Genomic DNA, 27,756 nt, shown 5'->3' on the forward strand with positions numbered 1-27,756 from the left:
CAGCTACTCAGGAGTCTGAGATGGGAGGATCGCTTGAGCCTGGGAGAGGAGGTTGCAGTAAGCCAAGATTGTGCCGCTGCACTCCAGCCTGGGTGACAGAGTGAGACCCCATCTCAAAAAAAAAAAAAAGAAAAGAAAAGAAAAAATATTCATGTTTTAATATCTCATAATATACAAGCTGCCCACTTATATACTCTAGGCAACATTTTTAAAGTAGGTTTTTTTTTCATTATTTATGTATTTGTTTTCAAGACAGGGTCTCTCTGTCACCCAGGACAGAGTGCAATGTTGCAAACGTGGTTCACGGCAGCCTCAACCTCCTGGGCTCCAGTTATTCTAACTCAGCCCCCAAGTAACTGGGACTACAGGTGCACACCATCATATACCATGCTAATTTTTGTGTTTTTTTATAGAGACAGGGTTTCACCATTTTGCCCAGGCTTGTCTTGGCTCCTGAGCTCAAGCAAATCCACCAGCTTTGGCCTCCCAAAGTGCTGGGATTACAGGTGTGAGTCATGGCACCCGGCCTAGGCACCATTTTAAACCAGAATGTAGATCCTAACTCTGCTGTCAGCTCCATGAATGAACTCGGGAAAATTCTTGCTCTTCTTTGGGCCTGTTTCTCCATCTCCATTCTCCCAGTAGAATGAGATTATCTCTGACGTTCCGTCGAGCTCTGAAAGTCACAGATTCTCTGGCAAACAAAATATATCAAAAGTCTCCTCCAAAGTAAGCACATGCTTTGAATAGCAATTGGAGGTTGAAAGGTCTATGAGGCCTGTTGAAAATAAGTTACAAATGTACCTGATGTGAACATGCTTTCCTAGCTTCAAAACCCAGAAGACATTCCAGGAGGTTGTAAGAAACCAATGCATCATCTTTGGTTCACAACAGCTGATGTTATTACCAAAGTCTCAGCATTTCCACTTACTCACCGTCCAGCCTATTGGGCAAAACCCTAAGTTGAAACTGAGTTTCCTCAGCTATAAAATGGGTATAATAATTGCTTTGCCTCTTTCCCAGATTCTTGGTATAGGCACTTAATTTATGACAGCAACAGAGATAAGAGAATCAAGAGCCTGCCACAGGCTTGTCAAGCCATTTGTAAAAATGAAGTAACAATGTTGCTTATTAAGTTACATTTGTTGCTGATTTCCCTTGGTTGTGGCAAGAGCATGGTATGAGACTATCCTACTCATCCATTACTACAGGCAAAGTAAAAGTGTAAAAAGCCTTTGGCAAAGCGATTTGCCCATATATATCAAGAGCCATGCAAGCATTCAGGCCCTTTGACCCAGCAAATCTAGATCTGGGGATTTTACAGAAATGACAAAAATAGGAGAACGTGATATCAATGAAGACATGCACTTTGGGATTATCTCTGGTAGTGAAAAATTGGAGTCCTTCTAAATATATAATACTAGGGAATGATAAATCCACTCAAAAGAGTATTAAGCAGCCATTAAAATAATTATTAAAACATTTATTTTAAAATGATAATTATGAAGACCTGTGGCATTATAATGATAAACTGTCAAGTGAGAAAGCCGAATGAATATGAAGCTGTAACTACACTCATAAATCACCTATGTAAATTTTGCCTGAAGTAAGAGGAGCACCGAACAGTTCATTTGTTACACTGGTAGGATTATGGATAATTTTCTTCCGTTTTAATTTCCCTTATTGTTGTAACATTACAAAGTAAATAAAAATCTGGGAAAAAATAAAATAAGGCAACAGATAGGTACACTGTGTTGTATCCTTCGTAAATCCTTTCACTGAAGAAAGGGATTAAATGTGGCTTACCATAGCAAATCATAAAATAAGACTCACATTTTGCATTTCCTCTACACCCTCCTACCTCTCTGAGAGTAAATTAAAATATAAACACCAGAGCTGAGTTTTTAAAATTAGGATTATCTCAGCCTGGCCGCATAGCAAAACCCCATCTCTACTAAAAATACGAAACTTAGCCAAGCATGTTGGTGGGCGCCTATAGTCCCAATTACTTGGGAGACTGAGGCAGGAAAATCATTTGACCATGGGAGGCAGAGGTTGCAGTGAGCTGAGACTGCAACACTGCGCTCCAGCCTGGGCAATAGAGCTAGAGTCCGTCTCAAAATAAATAATTAATTAAAAAAATAAAATAAAATCCAGGATTATCTCATTATTCTATTTGAAACATATAAAGAGAGAAACTACACTTTTTTCTTCTGGATTAAGTTTCCCTGGCCAAGTTCCATATGTCTGTTCTTCCCTATTGGCAGGTCATGGGTCTCCCTTCCTACCACAGGAGTTTCTCAACCTGTTGACTTCGCTCGGCTATCGCACAGATGGTGGTGAAATCATTAGATTGAAGGAAACCCAACAGTTCTTGCTTTGTGAAATGAGCATGCTATTTCTGCCCAGGCTACCACCTGGGTCTGGGATCAGGATCTCCTGAGATGATGTGCAGGAAGACACAGAAGTGCTTTGCAAATCCTCCAGAGCTGTGTCCATTTGGATCTTTTTTCTTTAGGAGACAATGTAACATAATGGAGGACTACAGGGATAGAGTGGACTTAAGGGAGTGAGGAGATGGGGCCTGGGTTTTAGGCAACCCTAAAGTGTTAGTGGTCAAACGATTTGTGTGGAAAATCAGACTGGCTTTCAAATTCCAGCTCTGCCGTCTCCTAACTGTGTGATCCTGGGCAACTCCCAGTGTCTGAGTCTCAGAGTTGAGGCTTCATCTGTGAACCCGGAGCACTAACAAAACTGGCTGCACAGGTTTGTTTTGAGGATGGAATATGATCATGTATGCAAAGCACAGTGCCCAGTGAGTGTCCAAGAGATGTCCGTTTTCTCATGAGTCTTGCCCCTCCCATGAACTCACTGTAGAACCTGTGGCAATTCTGCTTCCTTCTCTGGGCCTTAGTGTCTCCATCTGCAAAATGGGAGAAGGGGTGGACTCAACTGTCTCCCAGGGCTGTTTTAGCATATGGGCCTGTGGTTTCACAGTGGTGGTTGTAGCAATATCCTAAAGGCAAAATCCATCTCTACAAAAAATACAAAAATTAACTGGGTATGGTGGCACATGTCTACAGTTCCAGCTATCTGGGAGGACGGCTTGCACCTGGGGTCAAAGCTGCAGTGAGCCACGATTGCACCATTGCTCTCCAGCCTGGGTAACAGAGGAGAGACCTCGTCTCAAAAGAAAACAAACAAACAAACAAAAAAACAGAAAAAAACAGAGTGGAAGGTATAAGCCCATGTTTGCCACAATGATCATGAACTTATCATGTAGTTATGAAGACTTTTATCAAAATATTTGCCTATTACATTAAATCTACTCATTCTCTCATTTTAGCTCTATAACTTTAATGAAAAAAATGTATTTTTTTCACCAATAAAGTAATTAAGTTACCCAAAGTCAAAGCTAACTACTGCAGAGTCCTAACAGACCCAATAACAACCACTAATTGAGAACCTATGACCATTACACCTCATTCAGAAGTGACCTTTTAAACTGTATTTGAGGGATGAGTAGGTGTCAGCCAGGCAAGATGGAAATTAACTCACACAGGAGGGAGAAAAAAAAACTACGTATGTGAAGACCTGGATCAAATAAAATATCATATATTTGAAAACCTGAAATTCAAATAGGTAACCCACTCTACTCAAATTTTAATTAGTTATCAAGTCCTGGTTGACTGCCTAATAAATTTCAGGAATTCATCAACTGCCTCTAGATGAGTTCTCCATCCTGTGAAATTATATCTAAAACTTTTATGTACATGTTTTTGGGAGAAAAGGGATTTGACATAAAACGGAAGACTTACTGCCCTAAGTTGTTGAAGCCATAATTTTATTTCAATTTCAAAAGCCATTTACCTTAATCAAACCATTATTTCACTTCAAATAATACTATGTAAAGAGCTCTAATCTATACAAAAAAGCAGAATTCTAACTAAATTTACCCATGATCTGTTAGGTATCCCCTATGTGCCAAATGCTGACAAACTAAAGGGGCTACATTCCAAATTATACATATTGAAGGAGTTCTACGTTAACATACCGTAAGACTCACAAACTAGGAATATGGCATCTTCAACTCTTAAAAATGTCATATCCTTCCATTTTCAAAACAAATATTCTTTTAAAATCCTCAGCCTGGCCAGGCGCGGTGGCTCACGCCTATAATCCCATCACTTTGGGAGGCCAAGGCAGGAGGACCACTTGAGGTCAAGAGTTCGAGCCCAGCCTGGCCAACATGGTGAAACCCCGACTCTACTAAAAATTACTAAAAATACAAAAATTAGCTGGGTGTGATGGCGCACGTCTGTAATCCCAGCTACTTGGGAGGCTAAGGCAGGAGAATCGCTTGAACCGGTGAGACGGAGGTTGCAGTGAGCTGAGATCATGCCACTGTAATCCAGCCTGGACAAGACAGTGAGACCTCGTCTCAAAAAAAAACCTAAGCCTAATAATTTTTTGCTAAACCTAAATCTTACAAAAATATTAAATGAGAAAGAAACATTATGACCAGGAACAAGAAGAAAGCATGCTTCTGAAAGTGGAATTAGACTTTATATTTGTTTAAAATACATTTTAAGACTGTCACAAGTGGGCCAGGCGCGGTGGCTCACGCCTGTAATCCCAGCACTTTGGAAGGCTGAGGCGGGCGGATCACGAGATTAGGAGTTTGAGACCAGCCTGGCCAACATGGTGAAACCCCGTCTCTACTAAAACTACAAAAATTAGCTGGGCATGGTGGCACACGCCTGTAATCCCAACTACTCAGGAGGCTGAGGCAGGAGAATTGCCTGAACTTGGGAGGCAGAGATTGCAGTGAGCCGAGATTGCACCACGGCACTCTAGCCTGGGTGACACAGCGAGATTCTGTCTCAAAAAAAAGAAAAGAAAAAAAGGTTGTCACAAGTGTACTATTCATCAACCATTTTAAAAGAGTAGATAGTATTCCACCACTTATTAAGAAAGAGGGAAGCTGGGCACAGTGGCTCATGTCTGTAATCCCAGCACTTTGGGAGGCCGAGGCAGGTGGATCACCTGAGTTGGGAGTTTGAGACCAGCCTGATCAACATGGGAAAACCCCATCTCTATTAAACATACAAAATTAGCCGGGCATAGTGGCGCATGCCTGTAATCCCAGCTACTCGGGAGGCTGAGGCAGAAGAACTGCTTGAACCTGGGAGGTGAAGGTTGCAGTGAGCCAAGATCACGCCATTGCACTCCAGACCGGGCAACAAAAGCGAAACTCTGTCTCGGAAAAAAAAAAAAAAAAAAGGAGGAGGGAAAGGGGGGCCGGGCACAGTGGCTCAAGCCTGTAATCCAAGCCTGAGGCGTGTGGATCACCTGAGGTCAGGAGTTTGAGACCAGCCTGGCCAACACTGTGAAACCCAGTCTCTACTAAAAATTCGCCAGGCATGGTGACCGGCACCTGTAATCCCAGCTACTCAGGAGGATGAGGCAGGAGGACTGCTTGAACCTGGGAGGCGGAGGTTGCAGTGAGCCAAGGTTGTGCCATTGCACTCCAGCCTGGGCAATAAGAGCAAAACGTTGTCTAAAACAAATAAATTAATTAATTTAAGAAAGAGGGAAAGAGGGTACAAAGATATACAGTTTTTTGCTTATATATATATATATTTAAATGTAAGGACCAATCACCAATTTTCTCTTAATGGTTACCCATAAGGAGAAGGGCAGGAACAGGATGGAGACCGGATAGAAGGTTTGCCTTCTCTGAATAGATTTTATTGTGTTCTGCTAATCTGAATTTGGAACTTTATAAGCATTTTACATGATTATAAAATTAAATCAAAATTTTAGGAGGTAATTCTAAAAAACAACGTATCAAAAGCAAAATGAAACAAATGAAACTGTTATCAAGTTGATGATCTAACAGAAAGAAAATCTGAATTTAATCAAGCTTCTAGACCTAACTACCAACTCACAGAAAATAAGAGGACACTGGAACATGTCAAACAATACTACATAATTCAGACTAGAGGAAATTCTAGAAGACAATCTATTTAGTACAATAAATTACAAGGAATTTAATGAAGAAGAGATAAAAGAGAACCTATAGATTAAAGGACACTTAAGTTATCAAACATTACAGTATATTAATTGATTCAGATTCAAATAATCTGTAAAAAAAAGTAGGAGCCAATCTAGAAAATCTGAACACTGGGTATATGAGGATAAAAGAATTATTGGTAATTTGTTTAGCTGTGATAATGATATAATTTTTTTTAAAAAAGAATATTTACCTTTCAGAAAAATATGTGTATGTGTGTGTGTATTCACACATGTGTGTATTCACATACACACACACATACACACACACACACACGCAGTCAGCCTTCTATGTCAATGGCTTTAACTGACCTTGAAATGAAAATATTCCACACACAAAAAAAATTGCAGCCGTACTGAACATGAACATTTTTCTTGTCATTATTCCTTAAATAATACAGTTATTTACATGGCATTTACATTGTTTTACATATTATAAGTGATCTAGAGATGATTTAAATAATACGGGATGTACACAGGTTATATGCAAATATTCCACCATTTTGTATCAGGGACTTGAGCATCCATAGATGCTGGTATCCCTGAGTGGTCCTAGAACCAACGCCTCACAGATACTGAGGGACACGTGTGCATGTGTTTAAAGATTGGTCAGAATTTGGTAACTGCTGAAGCTGGCTTATGGGACACTGAAGTCAATTATATAACATTTTATTTTCGTATATATATTTTTGATTTCCACAATAAAAAATGTAGAAGAGTTAGTAATTACTTCTACAACCAATAATATCTCTTCCTTAACCAATAAAATACATAGCTGATTTTTCCTCCATAATTCCTATGGCATTTATTGTCTCATGTCATCATTTGGTTGTCTTATATAACAATCCTTCCCAAATTTGAGATCCCCCTCAAAAATTATTAAACATGCTGACTTCCTTGGGTGGATCTTTTCTTCAATCAGGAGATCTGCCTTTCTAACATATGAGAATTACAAGTCACTGCTACTGGGGATAATAAAAGAAAGGGAATCAAAAAGGAAAACAAATGATAGAACATCCATAGTTTTTATAAAGAAGGCGGAGGAAAGAGTAAAGGAAGTACAGGAAAAGAGGCTCAGACCTTAGAAATAAACTCCTACATCCCTCAGTAGAAAGAGCGGAAAGTCATATGTAATAGGCACTGAAAGTCTATGTTTTGGCATGAATTTACTACAGGCAAAGCCACCATCATATATCTATATGTACCAAGGAAGACTAGACTGTTAAGTGTCACGTATATACAGTCTCAATGGAGCCTAAGGAAGCTAACCAACAACTTCAGATCACAAAATCAGAGAAGCGCTGAACATTTAGAGGAAGAATAGAAAGGAAAAAAATGCCCCCGAGTTGTATAAGCAAAACAAATGTGTAAGCCCACTTATATTTAATAATGTCTCACTGAAATTAAAGTAATAGTGGAGAGTTTGAAGTCTCCACAGATAAAGAGATAGTGCTATACTCAAATTTACTACAAATAATAGTAAATGTAAAATATGTATTTATACAGTCTTTCGCAGATTTATGAACTATCTAACATTCACAAATCCTATTTTTTAAATAAAGTTTTAAGTTTCAACCACTTGTATCACCAGAATTTTGAGACTTAACTCCCATGGTTAAGAGATTTCCAAGCTGTGTTCACACATGTAGTCCCAGCTACTCTGAAGGCTAAGGCAGGAGGACCACATGAGCCCAGGAGTTCCAGACTAGCCTTGCTCTATTTAAAAAGCAAGACTCCACTGCCAAAAGAAAAAAATAAAAAATAAAGAAGGGAATTCCATAAATTACTTGGCTTCTTATATTCTATCTCTTCAGTGAAACAGTATATCACTTACGGCTAAAACTATGTCTTTTATCACTGTAAGTCCCCAGTACTGCTTACACCCTACACAGAGTAGATGCTCAATAAATGTTTGATGATTTGGCAATGAATGGGATAGGAGGGAATATTAATATAAGTGTCAACAAATTACTCCGAATATCATAAGTAGGTTTATGAGTATGGAAAAGACCCACCCTCAAGGAGTTTGTGATCTCTTCTCTTACATCATACTGCTGTTTTCAATGTGCCATAATTTTTTTTTTCAGGGTGGGGTCAGGGAAACAAAACAAAATAGCTATGGATGCTGTTTAACAATCAGCATTTCATAAGCAGTTGAGAATTTCTGTACTTTCACAAAAATGAAAAAATCTCTCTAAAGATTATTATGTGAGCCCAATCTATCCCCAAATCTTTTTTTTTTAATATGGGGAACTGATTATGTTCCCCATATTGTAACCTGTCATTCCAAAATTCTTCAGAATGTTTAATGTTCAAGTGTCCATATTCCCAGTCCCTGTTCTACTGGATGCCTGGTGGGATGCAACCATCTGAATGAGTGGAAGTATAATGTCCGCACCAGTTATTATATTAGGAGCCTTGAACCCAGAATATGTCTGATTAAGTCTTTTAGCCCAATAATTTGCCACTGCTGCCAAGTTTGGTAATTTTGAAGGACAAAGTTCAACCATAATGGGGTGACGCAGGGCACCCCCGTACTCAAAAAACTTTCAAAGTGCTTTCTAAACAAGTTTCTCTTTCTCCTTGAATACAACAGTATCAGTCACAACTGATGGCAATACAATAGATCCATCCATACACTGCTCTAAGAACATCTTGATGGTATAATATGCTGTCATTTGCGCTCTACCTGCTACTAGTTTAATTTGGTCAAGTAGCTCTTTCCCTGGAGACTCAAATTCTACTAGACTCAAATTCTATTAGACCAAAGACAAATGATCTCAACCAGGGTCTTGACTTAAGTCAATCACTGGCCCTGCATTATAACTGAGCAACAAGGTGGCACAATCACCATGTGTTGGTTGCTGGAGAGCTACCATTAGGGTACTGAATTGCTTCTGAACCTGGACACTGTTGGCACGGATTCTGTCACTTGACCCCTACTACTATGCCAATGCCAATCAGTAGATCACAACAGTACAGTACAGATAGTAGCTGCAAGGATGTAAATTGCAGATCCTTCCCTTTGTGGCTTTGGCTATACAGCATTTTAGTTTTGTTCTTTCCACCAAATGAAGTCACAAGGTATGACTCCTTGGAAACTCCAACAGTTAAGAGATAATCATGTATTCCATGAAATAAAAAGCAAAGAAAAGTCAAACTTGTCTTAATGAGATGGAAGTGTTGGATCAAACATTGATTTAGCTGTTCTGTGTCCTCCACCTCCCCAATGCCTGAATGTGGTTCATCTGCATCGGATGGATACTGTCCAAATTTGCCACTTGGCTCAAAAGACTGCTGCCCAGTGAATGGTATCGCAGATAGAGGCTCAGAGGATACGTATCCATGGGTTCCTCCATGGTGAACAATGGTCTTGGTTGCTGAAGCGGTTGTTTCTGATTGGTTCCTATGCCCAGATCTATTTGTGAAAGGAATAATAATAATTAGAGAGTAACAGCACACTTAAATGGGCATCGGTACTGAATATATTGCTTATTAATTAGAAAGAAATAGGATTATAATATTATTGGATTAAGGAAATAAAATAGAAAACATATATTTGAATATTTGTAAGAGTGTACAAAAGTCAAGTTAATTATCAAAAACGCAAAATTTGATTTTATTTGGCTAAAATTAAAAAAACAAATGGTAGGAGCAAACAGTAAGTTTTCTCTACTTTCTCATCACTATCATTTACCAGTCATGACACTGTTCAACTTCTTCAATGAATCCCACACCTAATTCATGTTTTTCCCAATCTATCCACATTCTCCCATCAACTTCAGCATCTCTGTAGATTCTCTACTCCAAGCAGAAATCAGCAGAGAGCTCATTTCAAAGGAAAGATAAGAAGCTTTCTTTTCAGTAGGTTAAATGTGAAACAGTAAGATAACCAAATGGAAATATTCAGTAAGGTGTAAAAGGGGAACATGAAATCAACAAAATGGTTAAGAAAAGGAGATGCCAGCCGGGCGCGGTGGCTCAAGCCTGTAATCCCAGCACTTTGGGAGGCCGAGACGGGTGGATCACGAGGTCAGGAGATCGAGACCATCCTGGCTAACACGGTGAAACCCCGTCTCTACTAAAAAATACAAAAAACTAGCCGGGCGAGGTGGTGGGTGCCTGTAGTCCCAGCTACTCGGGACGCTGAGGCAGGAGAATGGCGTAAACCTGGGAGGCGGAGCTTGCAGTGAGCTGAGATCCGGCTACTGCACTCCAGCCTGGGCGACAGAGCGAGACTCCGTCTCAAAAAAAAAAAAAAAAGAAAGAAAAGGAGATGCCAATTTGATCACCATAGAAAAGTGATTAATGAAACAGGGTGTGATCTCAGGAAAAGGTAATTTAGAGAAAGAATAAGCTAAATGTTTATTCTGGCCTTCTATATAATGTTATGCCTAACCCTAGATCATTTTGCTTCTGTCATCTTGCTCAAAGCTGCCAAGTACTACTGGATAAAAAGTTATAGAATCCTTCAAAGTGTTCATTATAAGTTCATTTTAATTTTGACAGAGTACTACTACTAAGCAATCCTTTATTCTCTTATTGTTGATTCATTAGAATGCAATGATTTCTAACTTACAAGCTTTCAGCCTCCTGGGAAGCTGTTAAATTAGTTATCTCAGTGGGTACCCAGGGCAATGCATTACATAAAGACTATCTCTCACATACATGTATTAACATTTTTCAAATGTGCAGTCAATTTTGTGGTTAATAAAATAAAAAGTCATCTAAGAGAGAACTGAGTAGTAGCTTTTTTCTAATATGCATATTCTCCATTGATGAATACTAAAAATGTAACTACAATCATGGGGTGGTCCACAAATTGTTTCAAAGTTAAACAAGTTGTCATCTTCAAAATACTGGTAACCACTGCCTGAAAGTATTCCCCACAGCACTTAAACATCCTTTCCCCATTCTAAGCTTCCAATTATCCTCTGCCCTCTCCTACTTCTGCTTTCATTTTCCTAAGGAAATCAAACAAATCCTCATAGATACTCCCATCTACCTCAGTCCATCTGAATTTATTCTTTCTCCTCTACCTCTATAAATATTTGATGATTTTGCAATTACTGTTCTCTCTCTTCCCTTGGAGAAATAATTCAACAACATGTATACCTGATCCTATCTCTAACCTGCCCCCCCCCACCAAAAACATCAAACAGGTTTAGTCACAAGTTTCTTCCTTTCTACCTAAAAACATTATTAGATCTTACCTAAATGGAAAAAAAATTATTTGATCTGCTGTATGTTCTAACTACTATTTATCTCTTATTTTTGCTGTCAAGTTCTCAGGGTTAGCAAACTACAGTCTGAGCCAGCCACCTGTTTTTGTAAGTAGGGTTTTATTGAGAACAGCCACCCCCATTTCTATAGGTACTATCTAAGGCTGCTTTCCCACAAGGGCAGAGTTGAGTAGTTAAGGTATCATATGACTTAGAAACTTAAAATATTTTCTATCTGGTTTCTTAAAAAAAAAATTGCCAATCCCAGGGGCTCCAAGTATGATCTACATTCAATGCCATTGTTTCCTGGGGAAGCAGGATGCCATTAAAAATTTTGGAGCAATAAGGTACCATGAATAAAAGAGCATTTCAATACCAGTTTTAACAACAGCATATAGGGCAGATATAAAAGAAGACCACTTCAGAAACTAGTGCAAGAGACTGAGCATTAGGCACAAAGGGAGGAAAATGAAAAGAATGAACTTTTTGAAGGAATAAGCATTAAGACTACATGACATTATCATAAAGACAAAGCTAGCAGCAAAATTTTAATCCTTGATGATGTAGCTTTCAAAATTTGCATTCTCTCCTATAATCTACCCTATACGAATAGCTCTTCATATTTTCCTCTCCTTCCAACTGTGAAGTTACTAAAATCCTAACACTAATTCCATATATTCTGTGTGCCAGGCATTCCCCATGCTTGCTGTCTAACTCCTGGGTAAGCAAATCTTATAGTCAACAGGCAGTACCAACAGAATTGGTTGAATGAGAACACAGGGACAATGTCAGAGGTGGATGAGTACTCACCTGTACCTACCTCCCACCTTGGAAGGCTGAGGGAGGATAGCTTGAACCTAAGTGTTCAAAGTTGACAGTAAGCTATGATCACACCACTGCACTCCAGCTTGGGTGACAGAGCAAGACCCCATTTAAAAAAACAAACAAACAAAAAAAAACCAAACTGATAAACCTGTTTACTCCTGTGCTAGTTATAAAAATGTGTATAAAATACAAACGTAATAAAGACCTAAAATTGAGAGAAAACTCCCAACTTTGGGAATAAATGCATAAAGTGAAACACTTTACTTAGTACTGTGAGCATATTAAATCCTTCTCAGCCTTCATCTTTTAAACTCGGCTCAAAATCACTTCCCACCAGATTAAATTAAATGCCCCTTTTATAGGCTTCCATAGCACTTCACATTTCACAACACTCATCACATTTCTAATTATTTATTCAATGTAAATCTCCCAGAAGCACAGATCACAAACCCCAGGAGGGGCAGGAACTATATACACTCTGCTAAACAATGAATCACCAAAGCCAAGCAGAGTAACTGGTATTTTGGGGGCCATCTATAAGTATCTATTGAATTCATAAATGAAATATAACACCAGGCATTTGTTCTTCAGCCCTCATAAATCTAGTATGTGCTTAAAATACAGAAATTATGATACGATAAATTTCTCTGCTGTCTTTCAACTATTCCAAAGTCTTTGAAATTCTTTTTTTTTTTTTTTTTTTTTTGAGATGGGGTCTCGCTTCTGTCGCCCAGGCTGGAGTGCAGTGGCGCAATCTCGGCTCACAACAAGCTCCGCCTCCTGGGTTTACGCCATTCTCCTGCCTCAGCCTCCCGAGTAGCTGGGACTACAGACGCCGGCCATCTCGCCCGGCTAGTTTTTTGTATTTTTAGTAGAGACGGGGTTTCACCGTGTAGACCAGGATGGTCTCGATCTCCTGACCTCGTGATCCACCCGTCTCGGCCTCGCAAAGTGCTGGGATTACAGGCTTGAGCCACCGCGCCCGGCCAGAAATTCTTGTATCTACACAGTAGATGTTTCCATTAGGTAGTGATGGACTACTCATTAAAAAGAGAGCTCTTGAAAAATAAGTGTGTGTCCAAAAATCAAGGACAGCTCAGACAGCAATAACAATGCCAGTTTATTCTTTTTTCCACTTGTAGCTATACACATAAAATAAAAAATAGTTGTCTTCTTAGCCACTCAAATTTCTGCCCAAAATGTCAGGGTGTTATGATGGTAGTTCTGGTAATAGAACCACCTTAATCCCAAAAACCAAATGGACAAGGGCCAAAAAGGTACTACATTCTTGCTGGAGTTTTTTGTTTGTTTTCCAGAAATAAATAAACCCACCTGTAATGCTTTTCTTCTACAGGGTATCACATGCCTGTGCCCTTGTTGTACTGTCCTTCAGGTGGCTATGCTGTTATTATCACACAAATTGAACGTGGCTGTCTGAATAACGCTCATAGCATATATCAGTTTATATTGAATTGTTAGCCTCAGAGGAATTCAAATAAAAGATGAATCCTTTCCTTTTTATTTAATAGGTAAATTAATTCTAAAAGAAGTCAAAGGAATTATGCTTCTTTCAAAATCCTCACTGGATCCATCCTGAGGATCCAGTGTGGACTTAAGATAAAACATAATTCCAGTGCAGCACAGAAAAAATTAAAAAGCTAAAATACAGAGTTACAAATGTGTACTACTCTTGGAGCCATCCCAAAGGAAAGCGATTAAGAATAGAGCCATAGGCACACCTGTGAATGTATGCCAAAAATAAAAACTACAGAACCATAATAAAAACTGAATTCCTTGGGTCGAAGGATTTATCTCTTTCCCTGAAATGTAGAAAAATGAATTTAACAATTTAGCCCCTATGGCCTTTAAGAGGATTTTGTACCATCTGTACTTGAAAATTGTGCTGGGCATAACGTGCTCTCTTATTTAGGTAGCTTATGTATGCCTGAGGCTGTTTTGGTTTATGTTACCGCTTTAATTACGTTCAAATGAATTTAATTTACTTGTTTAAAAAAGTATTCTCAGAGGACAATATATGTTTTTTACATACACACACAAACCCTTGACTCAGAAGGCTTTCTCAGCTTTTTTGATCCCTGTACGTGACTCCCAAATATTCTAACTAGATAACAAAATCAGATTATCTAATACAGACTTCTCAATCTACCCACAGGAAACTAAAGTACAAAGAGATAGGAGGCCTATCCAAGGTTATGCAGCCCGTTAAGAACACAGCTAGAAGTGATTCACATTTCTGTGATTCTCAGCCAACTGTTCACTAACATTTTTAAATACAATTTTCAAATAAGTAATTTCAAATAAAAAAAAAAGTCTTCCTTCATTCCAATATTTGCATTGGTTCTAACACCTAAGTTTACCTCACAAATATCCATTTTACCTCCCAGCAGAGTTTAAAAACTATGAATGAGACATTTCAGTTGGAAGGAAAACACACATTTGTCAGTTTATCATCCAAGAATCTCCCAAGTTAGTACTCAAAGACTTTATCAATCCGATGACCAGAAAAAATGTTTCTTATATAAGATCCTAAAATATAATGGAAATGGAAATGAAACTTATCTAAGAATTAAAATAGCTTAACAAATATAAAACAGTTATAGAATAACTGCAAAGACTCTTCCCATTCAAAAGAGGGAGCAGTGTTCATTGACCGAATTGTTTTAAACTAGATATCTTAAGGCTTATTTAAGCTTTCAGAATTTACTTTTTTGGGGGGACGGAGTTTCGCTCTTGTTGCCCAGGCTGGAGTACAATGGCGCGATCTCGGCTCACCGGAACCTCTGCCTCTCGGGTTCAAGCGATTCTCCTGCCTCAGCCTCCCAAGTAACTGGGATTACAGGCGTGTGCCACCATGCCCGGCTAATTTTTGTATTTTTAGTAGAGACAGGGTTTCTCGATTTTGGTCAGGATGGTCTGGAACTCCTGACCTCAGGTGATCCGCCCGCCTCGGGGTCCCAAAGTGCTGGGATTTATAGGCGTGAACCACGGCGCCCGGCCCCACTTCATACAATCTTTGAACCACGGCGCCCGGCCCCACTTCATACAATCTTTAATCAATCCTTCTGCTCTCACAGTCTACCTACTGGTCATTCTGACCTTTTGCTCTTATTTACTTCCAAAGCACCTTTATCCTCCCTAGATGTTCCTTCTTGATGACATAGGCATCACTCTTGGGCCGATTTAAATCAAATCCACAGCCTCATTTTCAGTCCAAATTTCACTGGAATGTGATGAATATACTTTCAACGTAAAATTTCTTTCTTAGTCTTAATAAGCTGTCCTCATAGTGACAGGTGAAACACAACTGACTAAGGGGTTAAAATGTCCATTTTTAAAATGCGACGGCCACTCTGAATCAAATCTGAGACTGGGGTGGAGAATCCAAATGTGTAAAACAAAGGTCACAAAAGGCAGAACACAGTATTTCGGGAGGAAAAAAATAAGCTAAATTTAGTCACATAAGTCCCAGCTCTTCTTGGGATATAGACATGATTTTTATGAGAATTAATCCTATCCGGAAACATTTCCTTCACCTTTCCCTTAGCCCTTTTCCTTCGGTCATGCAGTCTCTTATCCTGATACCTAACATATTAATATAATCCTCACTTGCGATCCTTCCTGAGCTTATTCCCCATCCTCAGACTCCCTTGAAAGCAGCAATGCTAAACTGTCTCCAAAGCATAATGCTTTCCTAAATACACACACAATCCATTTAAAAGTCTTTGTATGTGACAGCCTAACTATTCAAAACACGAAGTCACTTCTCTAACAGTCCTAGATAAAATTTTAAAAAGAAAAAGAAAACCACAAAGTCAAGAGCTTCTGAGGGGACCTGAAAAGTCATCAAACTGACTCTCATTTTATAGTTGGAGAAACGGGCTCAGATAAACTTACTGAGCGAAAAAGGCCCTAATGGAGCCCCTAATTCAACAGTGTAATCTGAAATAATCTTAAATTCAGCCTCAATAAGAGCTTTCTGGAGTCGCCAGCGAGTTCGTGGGGGAGCCACGGCTAGAACACAGGCCTCCTGATTCCCAGCCACAGCTTTTCCACCGAACCGGCAGCTCTTCCCAAAAGTTGAAGGCAACTGTCCGCTCACAGGATGGGAGGGATAAAGGGCGCCTTAGTAAACACAGTCCAAGTCTACTTGTTTTACATGAGGAAAGGGACACAGCTCCCGAAATCTTGGAGTCCACGGCTGCAGCTGCTGCTTCTGACAGCAGAGGTGGGAGGTGGCCCGGGACTGCTCGGTCCTCAAAGACTGGACTCCCTCTCGGCGCGCCGGGACCTCCGCGCCTCACTGACTGGCTTCCCTACAAGACCGGGGGTCTTGCGGGAAAGTAAAAACGGCACACACGCCACCCCCACCGAGGCCCCGGACGCCCAGCCGCTCTAGAATCACGGCCTTAGCCCTTGGAGGGCCAGGGAAACGCGGACCCCCAGACCCGCAGCCCGGCCGCGTGGGTAGGCGCGCAACTGAGGAACCAGGAGCTGCGCCCTGCCACGAGCGAGGGGCGACGTCGAGGCCGGCGAGGGGCACGCGCTAGTTCCACAGCCCGGCGGGCGAGACGTAGGGTAGGCAGGCGTCCCAGGCCGCGGGTGGTTCGGGGTCAGTCACAGACATACTCACTGCCGCGGTTGCAAACAGGAAGCACCAGCTGGGAACCAAAACGCGTAGAGGGACGGGGAGGGGCGAGGACAAATGAGGTAAGGAGGCCGCGTCCGCGCAGACCCGGGAGGAGGGAAGGCATTTCCGGGACAAGGCCGCTCTCGGCGTCGCCTTTCTGTGTCCGCCCACCTGCCGCGCCTGGTGTGGGCATGCGTACTGAGTGCGAACGCTTTCTCTGCCCCGCCTATAATCTTTAGGTTTGCCTTCCTTGCTTTGCCCCTTCCCCTTCCCATCTTCTCTTGAAGTTACCTAGGCTGCGTCTATTATTTGAATGACTCGTACGGAAAGATGCTATTTACCGGGCAAAAGCCGAGGAGTTCGTGCCCGTTTATGCCCGCAAGGAAAACTACAAGTCCCATGAGGACCCGGGCGGGATTGAGGCCGGGCTCCGCCTCCTTCTCCCTGGCGCTAGGTGGACGCCCCCCCAGTGCCACGTGGCGCGGGAGCCGAGCTGATCGCCTACGTGAAGAAGGCCCGTTGCGGCTGGCAGCTTGGCCCGCGGTCCTGGGTAGCCCTGGAGCGGGAAACGCCTCCTTGAGAGCGCATGGCTTCAAGCTTCTTCCTTGCGCTTCTGATCTTAGGCTGATCGCTTTTACCTTTAGGTTTAAGTTGAACACAGTTCACACTGGGCACTTCCTCCCCCTCTTTCTGGAATTCCAGGCAACAGATTTAACACTTTATGAATCTTAAAGACCTGCACTACTGCTAAATATTGGAGTTAATGCTGATCCTTTGGAAGCCTCCGAAGGCTACTAGGCTGTGATGGGAGCCTCTGGTTTCAGTTGCCCTTCTCACACCTTATTTTAATACTCAAGGTAAACCCATTTGTACAACTTTAGAAATAACTGTCAACCTAAGGGAAAAACTGAGGCAAAGGTAATATAGAGAATTTATTTGGACCAAGTCTCAGGAGTGCAACCTGGGAGCATCAATTCAAGTTACCTTTAATTTAATACATGATCTTAGCTGCAGTTTCAAGTGAGTTATTTGATTAGCCAGGAAGCTCGAACTCTTGGCTTAAAGGTTGATCCTTCCACCTCTTCCTCCCAAAGTACTGGAATTACAGGCGTGGGTGACTGCACCTGGCTACAAGTGAATTTTTAAAGGAAAAAAGAAAAGAGGCCCTTGCTAAATTGTATGGCAAGAATTTACGTTAAAATAACAACCTATCCATTGGCTATACGTTGTTCTTTCTATCACGAATTCTAGGAACACGAAGATAAAGGGTGATGCTTGTACAGGACAGAAAAGAACAAAGTGCCTTTAAACAATTGCTAGTGTGCATGGGGATGGTGCTGACTGACATCTCATACTCAGGTCCCTCTGGGCGTGATAAATTTTGAATGCCTGGCCAGGCTGGTGGGGTTGCTCACACCTGTAATCTCAGCACTTTGGGAGCCTAAGGGGGAAGGATCTCTTAAGGCCAAGAATTCGAAACCAGCTTCGGTAATATACCGAGAGGCTCGCTCTTAAAAATTTTTAAAAATTAGCCGGGCGTGGTGATGCGCCACGCAACTGCACTCCAGCCTGGGTAACAGACTGAGATCCTGTCTCAAAAAATAAAATTAGATAAAGAATAAATCTCCTTTTTACAAAATCCTTTTATAAAAATTAAGTAAAAATTAAAATTTAAAAAAAAATTAAATTTTAAATATTAGCTGTGTGATGGGGCAAGCCTGTAGTCCTAGTTACTCAGGAGGCTGGGGTGGAAAGATTGCTTGAGTCTGGAAGTTCAAGGTCACTGTGAGCTGTGATTACACCACTGCACTCCAGCCTGGATAAGAGACCCCATATCTTTAATTTAAAAAAAAAATTGAGGGGCCAGGCATGGTGGCTCATGCCTGTAATCCCAGCACTTTGGGAGGGTGAGGTGGGAGGATCTCTTTAGTCCAGGAGTTCAAGATCAGCCTGGGCAACATAGTGAGACCCCATCTCTATTTCTTAAATTATTAAATAGAAATAAAAATAAATTGTTTTGTTCTGTGAGTTACCAGGAATGTAAAAAAAGATTAAAATAAAATAAATTGTTGCATACTTTTAATATAGCATAGACTGCTCTGAGCTATTTTTCTCCTGTCATAATGAAACACTTTGCCAATTCATTGGCACCTCTCAATTCTCAAGGTAAGTGTGGCTTACGTGTGTTAAGAGATGGGTGGTGTTAGAAAGTGCAGATAAGCACTACATTTTTAAGCAACTGGTCTCACAGAACCAGGAGTCTGGCTGGGAAAACAGTTAAAGTCTAAGAGTTTGGCTAGAAAAGAATTAGAACATTTAATTAACATTATGGTAAGTGCTGGGAAGGAGAAGGACAGGGTACTATGAAAAGGTAAAACTGGAGAACCACTTTGCAGATAAGGAAAGAGGCATAGAAGCAGCTCACAGGTGACTGGATTGTTTGTTTAGGTAATGTGTATTGTGTAAAACAAATGTCACCTTTTTAAAAATATTGAGCTTTTATTAAGTGCCAGTATTACTCCTGTATATCTATTATATATAATATTTTAAATTTCAACAATACTTTGTGGGTTGTATTTTTTTTTTTTTTTTTTTGAGATGGAGTCTTGCTCTGTCACCCAGGCTGGAGTGCAGTGGCACTATAACATCTCACTATAACCTACCTTCCAGTCAAGTGTTGCTCCCACCTCAGCCTCTCAAGTAGCTGGGACTGCAAGCTCACGCTACTGTGACCTGCTAATTTTTCTTTCTTCTTCTTTTTTTTTTTTCTCTTTTTCTTTTTATAGAGCTGTGGTATCCCGTGTTGCCCAGGCTGGTCTTGAGCTCCTGCTCTCCTGGGCTCAAGCAAGCCTCCCGCCTCTTCCTCCCAAAGTGATGGGATTACAGGTGTGAGCCTGAATTACAGAGCCTGGCCAACACTTTCAAGTTGATTTTTTAAATTCTCATTTCACACAAAAAAAAGAAAGGAAGGAAGGGAAGGAAGGGAGGGAGGGAGGGAGGGAACAGATGTAGAAAGGCTAAGTAACACTTATAGAAGGCCGTAAGTTTAGGACATATAGTCATGTGCTACTTAATAATGTTCCAGTCAGAAACAGACTGCACATACTACAGTGGCCCCATAAGATTATTTTATCATGTTTTTATTGTACCTTTTCCATGTTTAGATATACAAATACCATTGTGTTACAATCACCTATAGTATTCAGTATAGTAACATGCAGTTATCTAGGCTAGGAGCAATATGCTTTACCGTATAGCCTAGGTGTGTAGTTGACTATACCATCTAGGTTTCTGTAAATACACTCAATGACGTTTACACAACAATGAAGTTAGCTAATGATGCATTTCTCAGAACGTATCCCAGTCTTTAATGACACGTGACTGTACTCCTAATTACCATGTCCCATCTTCCTACTATCACACATGCATTCAACACAGATTTACTGCTTTCCCATGCTCAGAATGCTTCAGCCTACCCCTTTAGTTTATGTCTTAAAACCTTAAAACCTTAAAACCTAAAACCTTAAAATCCTTTGGATGGCATAAAAGGCACTTCTTGAGCTGACATCTGCCTACCATTGACGCTGAATCCTGAGCAGTTGCCAGAACACACTATGCCCTCCCACGTCTGTGCCTTTGCAGAGAACACTCCACTGCCTGTAAAGTTCTTCTCCCTGTCCTTCTAACATATACCTACTCACCCTACTCTGCTGAAGTTTTGGGTCTTCAGGGAAACTTTCCACCTCAGCCTCTCTCTGCACATACACAGCATTTCTCTTTCTAGTTGAAGCTGTCTCTAGTCCCCGCTTCTCCTTTTTTTTTTTTTTTTTTTTTCAACACAGGGTCTCACTCTGTCACTCAGGCTGGAGTGCAGTGGTGTGAACACAGATCACTGCAGCTTCAACCTCCTAGGCTCAAGAGATGCTCCCACCTCAGCCTCCCAAGAAGCTGGGACTACAGGCATGCACCGCCACACTGCACCTGGCTAATTTAAAAATATATACATTTTGTAGAGATGGGATCTTGCCATGTTGACCAGGCTGGTCTTGAACTCCTGTCTCAAGCAGTCCTCCCACCTCAGTGTGAACCACAGTGCCCAGCCCCTACTTCTTGAAATCACGGGTGACAGCTTGCATAAGTATCCTGAAGTATTTCTTACACCGTATCTTCTAAAGAGACCAACATTTATTTGAGAAGGGAAGCACCTGTTCTTCCCACAGCAGTGGCAGTAGTACATCAACAGTGCACAGCTGAATTGGCACAGGGGCCAGGACAAAGCAGAAATCTGCTGCAGAGAGCAGGAAAGGTAAAGGATATTCTGTAGCAGGATCTGGGCAAGCGGCACTCATCCATATCCTTTGCATTGCAAACAGAGGAGCTACCTCCTTCCTTTTTATTTTCCAGTTTATTAATGGCTCCTAGAACCTCTAAGAACTAACTGATTTTGACCTCTTAACAGCTGCCTTTCAACTACCATTCATGCACTGCAAGCCTACTGTGTAAATGGGCCCTTGCTAACCACTTCAGATATATTGTCTCTTGTCCAGCTTCAAGTGACTCTCTAAGGGAGGGATTAGCCCCACCTCACTAGTATGGAAATGGAGACTTGGAATGATCAAGTGACTTGCTCTGAATTATACAGCTGGGAAGTGGTGAAGCTGGAATTCAACTCAAGTTATGTCTAGATCTAAAACTCATGCTCTTTTCTATGCTCAAAGCTGCATTTCAAAACTGAACTTTAGCATGGAGTCTATGATGACTGGCTCATGTCTTTCCACCCAGCACCTAGGCCAAGGCCAAGCACAGAGAGGGCTCACAGTGGACACTTGGAATGAGTAGATTCTGTATGGAATGGTTGGTAAATGAAGGCCTGGGCACGGTGTGAACAGTGTTGTGGGACAGCAGAGGAGGGGGTGGTGGCTGATTAGGGAAAATGGAGAAGCCTCTGCAGAGGAACAGAGTTGAGTGAGGCCTGGAGAAATAAGTAGTCAGAAAAAGACTGACAATTCAGCATTCTCACAGCAAAGACCACTAACAGGCAATTCACAGAACAGGAAACCCAAAGGCCATGAATAGGTGCTCCACATCACCAACAGTCAGAAAAACACAAATTATCTCATGCACAGTAGATGAGTGTGTTAGGAGAGCTATTTGATAGTATCTATCACAATTATAAATGAGGTATGTTCTTAAATTTATGTACAAACATTGTGATAGAAAAAAATGGAAATATTCATTAGTAGGGAACAAACTAAACAAGAACACATTTATACTATTAAAAAATATTATGCCACTTTTGGCTGGGCATGGTGACTCACGCCTGTAATCCTAACACTTTGGGAGGCTGAGGAGGGCAGATTTCCTGAGCCCAGGAGTTTGAGACAAGCCTGGGCAACATAGCCAGATGCAGTCTCTAGGGGGACCAAAAAATATATATATATATATATGTGTGTGTGTGTGTATATATATATATGTGTGTGTGTGTGTATATATAGCCACTTTTAAAAGAATAAAGGAAATCTGCATGCACTGACATGGAAAGATTCCCAAAGACTTACACTTAAGTGAAAAAAGGTAAATTCCAGAGCAGTATGTATATAGTGTTCTCATTTTTGTTATGTTTTTAAAGGATACAAGTGTGCCTGTATATAGATATGTGTGTATATAAGTGCATAGACAAAATACTAGATGAATACCAATCATTAACAGTGGTTATTTACCTCTCAGGAGGGGAGTAGGAATGGAGGAGATTGAAGAATAACTTTCATTTTAAAAAGTAAGATGTGATTCATTGAGAAAAACAGCACATTACTTCTGTGGCATTCACATCAAAAGTGCTTAACTTGAATATAACGATGAGGGACCTATCTAAGACTAATTGAGGTACACTCTGAAAATGCTGTACTTATGTCTTCATAACTGTCAGTGTCAGGAAAAGGAAAGAAAGACTGAGGAACTGTACCACATTAAAGGAACAATTGGCAACATCCAGATCTAGGTTAGAGGACAATACTGCATTAACGTTATTTCCCTGATTTTTATATTTACATTATGGTTATGTAGGGGACCGCCTTGGTTTTATTTTTCAGGTTGAGCACACTGAAGTACCTGGAGTAAAAGGGCATCATGTCTGAAACTGATGCTTAAGTGGCTCAGAAAAAAAAATTCTGGGAGCTAGAGGGAGAGAGAGAGAGAGGAGTGTGGTAAAAAGTAAACATTTTGGGGATCTGAGTAAAAGATATATGAGAATTCTTTGTACTGATTTTGCATTTTTTCTCCAAATGTGAAATTATGTCAAAATATAAAATCAAAAGACAAAATGAAAAGAATGAGTGAGAGTTTGCTAGGTAGAGAAGCAGGGGGATCTTCTGTCAAAGGAACAGGATCAGCAAAAGCATCACACAAGTGTGCGAGTCTTCTGTGTTGACAAGCCCTGACTCTGAATATCCAGGACATAGCATGGTGTGGGTAGACAGGGAGTAGAGGGATGATGAGCAGCATAACCCACAAATGGACATATTTCCCTGCTACCTAAGATTGGAAGTGAAGACTCTAGGCCTCCATTATACCCAGCCTCAAGTCTTGCAAGACATAACATGAGTTCTCATGGCAGCTCAGTCTTTGCATTGGCGATGTCTCTTCATCCAGTGACTGTGTGGAACAATGGAAACCCTAGAATCATGGCCGAAAGGGACATCTAGTCCAACTCTCTTATTTTGCAGAAGGGACAACTGAGATGCAAAATGAAGAAGAGATTTGCAAGGTCCCAGCAAAGGTTAGTGTTGAAACTGGCCTGCAGGCTGGGCATGGTGGCTCATACCTATAATCCCAGCACTTCGGGAGGCCAAGTAGGGTGGATCACCTGAGGTCAGGAGTTCGAGACCAGCCTGGCCAACAAGGTGAAACCCCGTCTCTACTAAAAATACAAAAATTAGCCAGGCATGGTGGCACACGCCTGTAATCCCAGCTACTGAGGAGGCTGAGGCAGGACAATCGCTTGAACCCGGGAGGCGGAGGTTGCAGTGAGCCGAGATTGTGCCACTGCACAATCTCTGTCTCAAAAGAAAAAAAAAAAAAAACTGGCCTACATTTCACAATCCATCATTCTTTCTTCTTCTTCTTTTTTTTTTCTTTTTGAGACGGAGTCTCGCTCTGTCGCCCAGGCTGGAGTGCAGTGGCCGGATCTCAGCTTACTGCAAGCTCTGCCTCCCAGGTTTACGCCATTCTCCTGCCTCAACCTCCCGAGTAGCTGGGACTACAGGCGCCCGCCACCTCGCCCGGCTAGTTTTTTGTATTTTTTAGTAGAGACGGGGTTTCACCGTGTTAGCCAGGATGGTCTCGATCTCCTGGCCTCGTGATCCGCCCGTCTCGGCCTCCCAAAGTGCTGGGATTACAGGCTTGAGCCACCGCGCCCGGCCTATCCATCATTCTTTCTATTGCACCAAAGTCTAAATGATAAGGGAGAAGAAATAGAAGGCTAGCAAGGGAAATGACTGAATGTTAAAGTTTGGACATTTTTTATTTGATAAAAATACAAACTTAGTGTCTGTACAATTTTAAAAGTAAACAATACCAATGTTATTGTAGAAACTGTCATCACTTAAGCCAATAGATTCCAACTGGTAAGTGATATTCAATTCAAGCTCCTAGGTCTGAAGCAGCAATCAAGGTGATTCTCAGGAATTCTCAATGACATTGGTACCCATCTGGATTTGTTGAAAAGTTTAACATCCTTTTGTATTATTCATGATTTTGCAGTTCTTCAAATTGCAAGGTGATGGAGAGAGCACGCAATTTTCAACCAGGCTATGAAATCATTCTTGAAAATTTGGACATTCATATAGATGGCGTTTAATTTTTCTTGGAGACTGCCTTACCTTATGAAATCATGAAATTTAAAAATGTATATTATAAATTAAACTATATAAATGATAATATTCTCATTACAGTAAAATCCTAGGGATAAGGAACTAGTATTTCAAGGGTGCCATTCCTGGTTTTTGTTATTATTCTTAGTTGGAATTTTATTCCTCAAGGCTTAGCTCTAAGTGACTATATAATGAATCCTGACTAGCAAAACTGTTGGGATTCTAATTTATTTAAGAATCATCAGATTCTGTACAAGAAATCTTGAAGCATGTCATCAGTAACATGCTGAGAAGCTGCCTAAAAAGGCATGCCTTTCTTTTAAATGTCCATGAGCCCTGGATCCACAGATTATCAGACATGAAGGATCACACATGCTCAAAGAGGGCTTATTTAGGTGTCATCTATAGAGGGGCTGCTCTCTTCAGCTGCCCATCCTGGACCCCAGAATTATGCCTACAGTTTTCAGTTTCCACACGTCTTTGTGGCAATGCTACCATGAATTATTTTACTCAGGACTTTAGATTAACCACAAAAGAAACTAATTGAAAATAATTAAGATCATTCTGTCATGTGAGCCACAGTTTACTGCAGTCAACTTAAGCACAATTATATATGATGAACTATAGACATGATGCTTTGTGTTTCAACCATTATTATCCATTGTTTCTTACTCAATTGGTGAAACCATTAGCAATATGAGGCTTTAAAAGGACTGTCTCTGTGATGTCCTCTTCCTCTGCCTCCCTTCAGGATCTGATATTCCTCTGTGGTTGATTGACCAGTCTGCATGTGGGTGGTGTGTTTCTTATATCAGACCTATTAATTGCAGAAAGTTCTGTCTCCCTATCCCCAATACCTCAAACTTTCTGTTTCCTGTACAGTCTTCAACAACTCTAGTTGCATGGCTCTAGCAATCCCTGTTCTTGCTTGTTATGGACAGATCTGTTAAAATCCTGGAACTTCTACACAGTTTCTTCAGAATGTTTGAAGTCTCTCTCCAGAGAATGGCTTTTTTCTCATTGTGCTATGCTGTTGCTCTCAGCACTTACCCCCTGGAACTTTCTCTTTTCTGTGCCTATGCTCAGCTGTGTGGAAATAGTGAGAGAGTTTTTATTATCATCTATGTTGGTTTCTTGGCACAGAGAGAATCTACCCATCTGAATATTAGCTAAAGAAAGCTCCAGACTGGTAAGAAAGCTCTATTAGTGAACGACCAGGCAGGGTGGCTCATGCCTGTAATCCCAGCAATTTGGGAGGCCAAGGCAGGAGGATCCCTTGAGCCCAGGAATTTGAGACTAGCTTGGGCAATATGGCAAATCCCCATCTCTACCAAAAAATACAAAACTTTAGCTGGGCCTGCTCGCGGGTACTTGTATTCCCATCTACTTGGGAGGCTGAGGCAGGAGAATCACCTGAGCCCAGGAAGTCCAGGCTGCAGTAAGCCATGATCATGCCACTGCACTCCAGCCTGGACAACAGAGTGAGACCTTGTCTCAAAAATAAAGAAGGAAAGAAAACCAGTGCAGGCCAGGCATGGTGGCTCACTTGTGGGAGGCTGAGGCAGGAGGATTGCTTGAGGCCAAGAGATTGAGACTAGCCTCGTCAACATAGGGACCATGTCTCTACAAAAATTATTTAAACAAATAAATAAAACCAATGCAAAACTGTATCTTAGATAAATGCTGTATATGAGAGGCTCTGTGAGAAACTATAATGGAGATATGGACCTATTCAGGAAAGTTAGAGAAGGCTTCTACAAAGTCAGGACATGAGATCTGAAGGATAAGTAGGAATAAACTGAAAGAAGCATGAAGGGTAAAGTATTTCAGGCAGAGGAAATAGCAGGTGCAAAGGTCCTGGAGCAAATCAATAGAGACTGAAATGTCACTGGAGCTGGAGACGAGAGTAGAGGGGAGTAGGAGCACTGGAGGGCCTGGCGACATAAGGAGGGGCCAGACTGGGGCTTTGAATGCATGCAAAGAAATTTTATTTCTATCCAAGGAGCAATGGGAAAACAGTGTTAGAACAACAACAAAAGAAATGTATACTCATACACTGTTGGTAGGAGGGTAAATTGATGAAGTCTTTTAGAAGAAGAATTTGGCTGTACTGAATCAAACTAAAATATGATTTTGATAAAATGTTAATAAAATGACATAATGACCTTTGACCCAGCAAATCCATTCTAGGAATCTTTCATAAGTAGACACTACTACATAAGTATAGATAGATATAGATATAGATATATGTACACATGCACAAATATATTCATTGTGGCAATAGTAAAAAAAAATCAGAAACAAATTAAATGCCCATCAATCAGGAATAGATTAAATAGCATGTGGCACAACCATAATGGAAAACTTACATGTTTCTTAATTTATTTGAGACCATTTTTGCTTTGGCTATTTTGAAGTTGTTATTAAAAATATACACTTACATGGATGAATCATTTTTTATTAAGAAAAGTCCCTCTTTATCTTTGTAATAGTTTCTTCTTGACATCTGCTTTATCTGATATTAGTATAGTATCTGCAGTCTTTGTAACTATTTGCATAGTACATTGTTTTTTATCCTTTTGCTTTCAACTTGTCTTTACATAAAGTGCATGTCACATAGACAGAATATAGTTCTGTATTTCTTTCTTTTTTTCTTTTCTTTTTTTCCGAGACGGAGTCTCCCTCTGTCACCAGCCCAGGCTGGAGTGCAGTGGTGCAATCTCGGCTCACGGGAACCTCCACCTCCCAGGTTCTAGTGATTCTCCTGCCTCAGTCTCCTGAGTAATTGGTACTACAGGCACCTGCCACCACACCCAGCTAATTTTTGTATTTTCAGTAGAGATGGATTTCACCATTTTGGCCAGGATGGTCTAGATCTCTTGGCCTTGTGATCTGCCTGCCTCAGCCTCCCAAAGTGCTGGGCTTACAGGCATGAGCCACCGCGCCCAGCTATTTTTTTTTTTTTTTTTTTTTAAAGAGACAGGGTCTTGTCCATTGCCTAGACTGGAATGCAGTTGCAAAATCATAGCTCACTGTAACCCTGAACTCCTGGGCTCAAGCAGTCCTCCTACCTCAGCGTCTCGAGTAGCTGGGACTACAGGCATACCCCTCCACCCCC

The 27,756-nt window shown here is 40.9% G+C and overlaps 1 protein-coding gene across 1 annotated transcript; it reads right to left on the reverse strand.

The window, feature by feature from the left end:
* Positions 1–7,442: 7,442 nt before the first annotated feature.
* On the reverse strand, positions 7,443–16,912 carry LOC111536741 (endogenous Bornavirus-like nucleoprotein 1). Its single transcript, XM_023203170.2, has 2 exons — positions 16,770–16,912; positions 7,443–9,493 (listed from the first exon to the last, which is right to left on the reverse strand). The coding sequence occupies exons 1-2, from the start codon at positions 16,892–16,894 to the stop codon at positions 9,004–9,006; spliced, it is 615 nt and encodes a 204-aa protein (XP_023058938.1). The 5' UTR covers positions 16,895–16,912; the 3' UTR covers positions 7,443–9,003.
* Between the last annotated feature and the right edge of the window lie 10,844 nt (positions 16,913–27,756).

Source organism: Piliocolobus tephrosceles, chromosome 14 (genome assembly GCF_002776525.5).
Source record: "Piliocolobus tephrosceles isolate RC106 chromosome 14, ASM277652v3, whole genome shotgun sequence".
NCBI classification, from domain to species: domain Eukaryota; kingdom Metazoa; phylum Chordata; class Mammalia; order Primates; family Cercopithecidae; genus Piliocolobus; species Piliocolobus tephrosceles.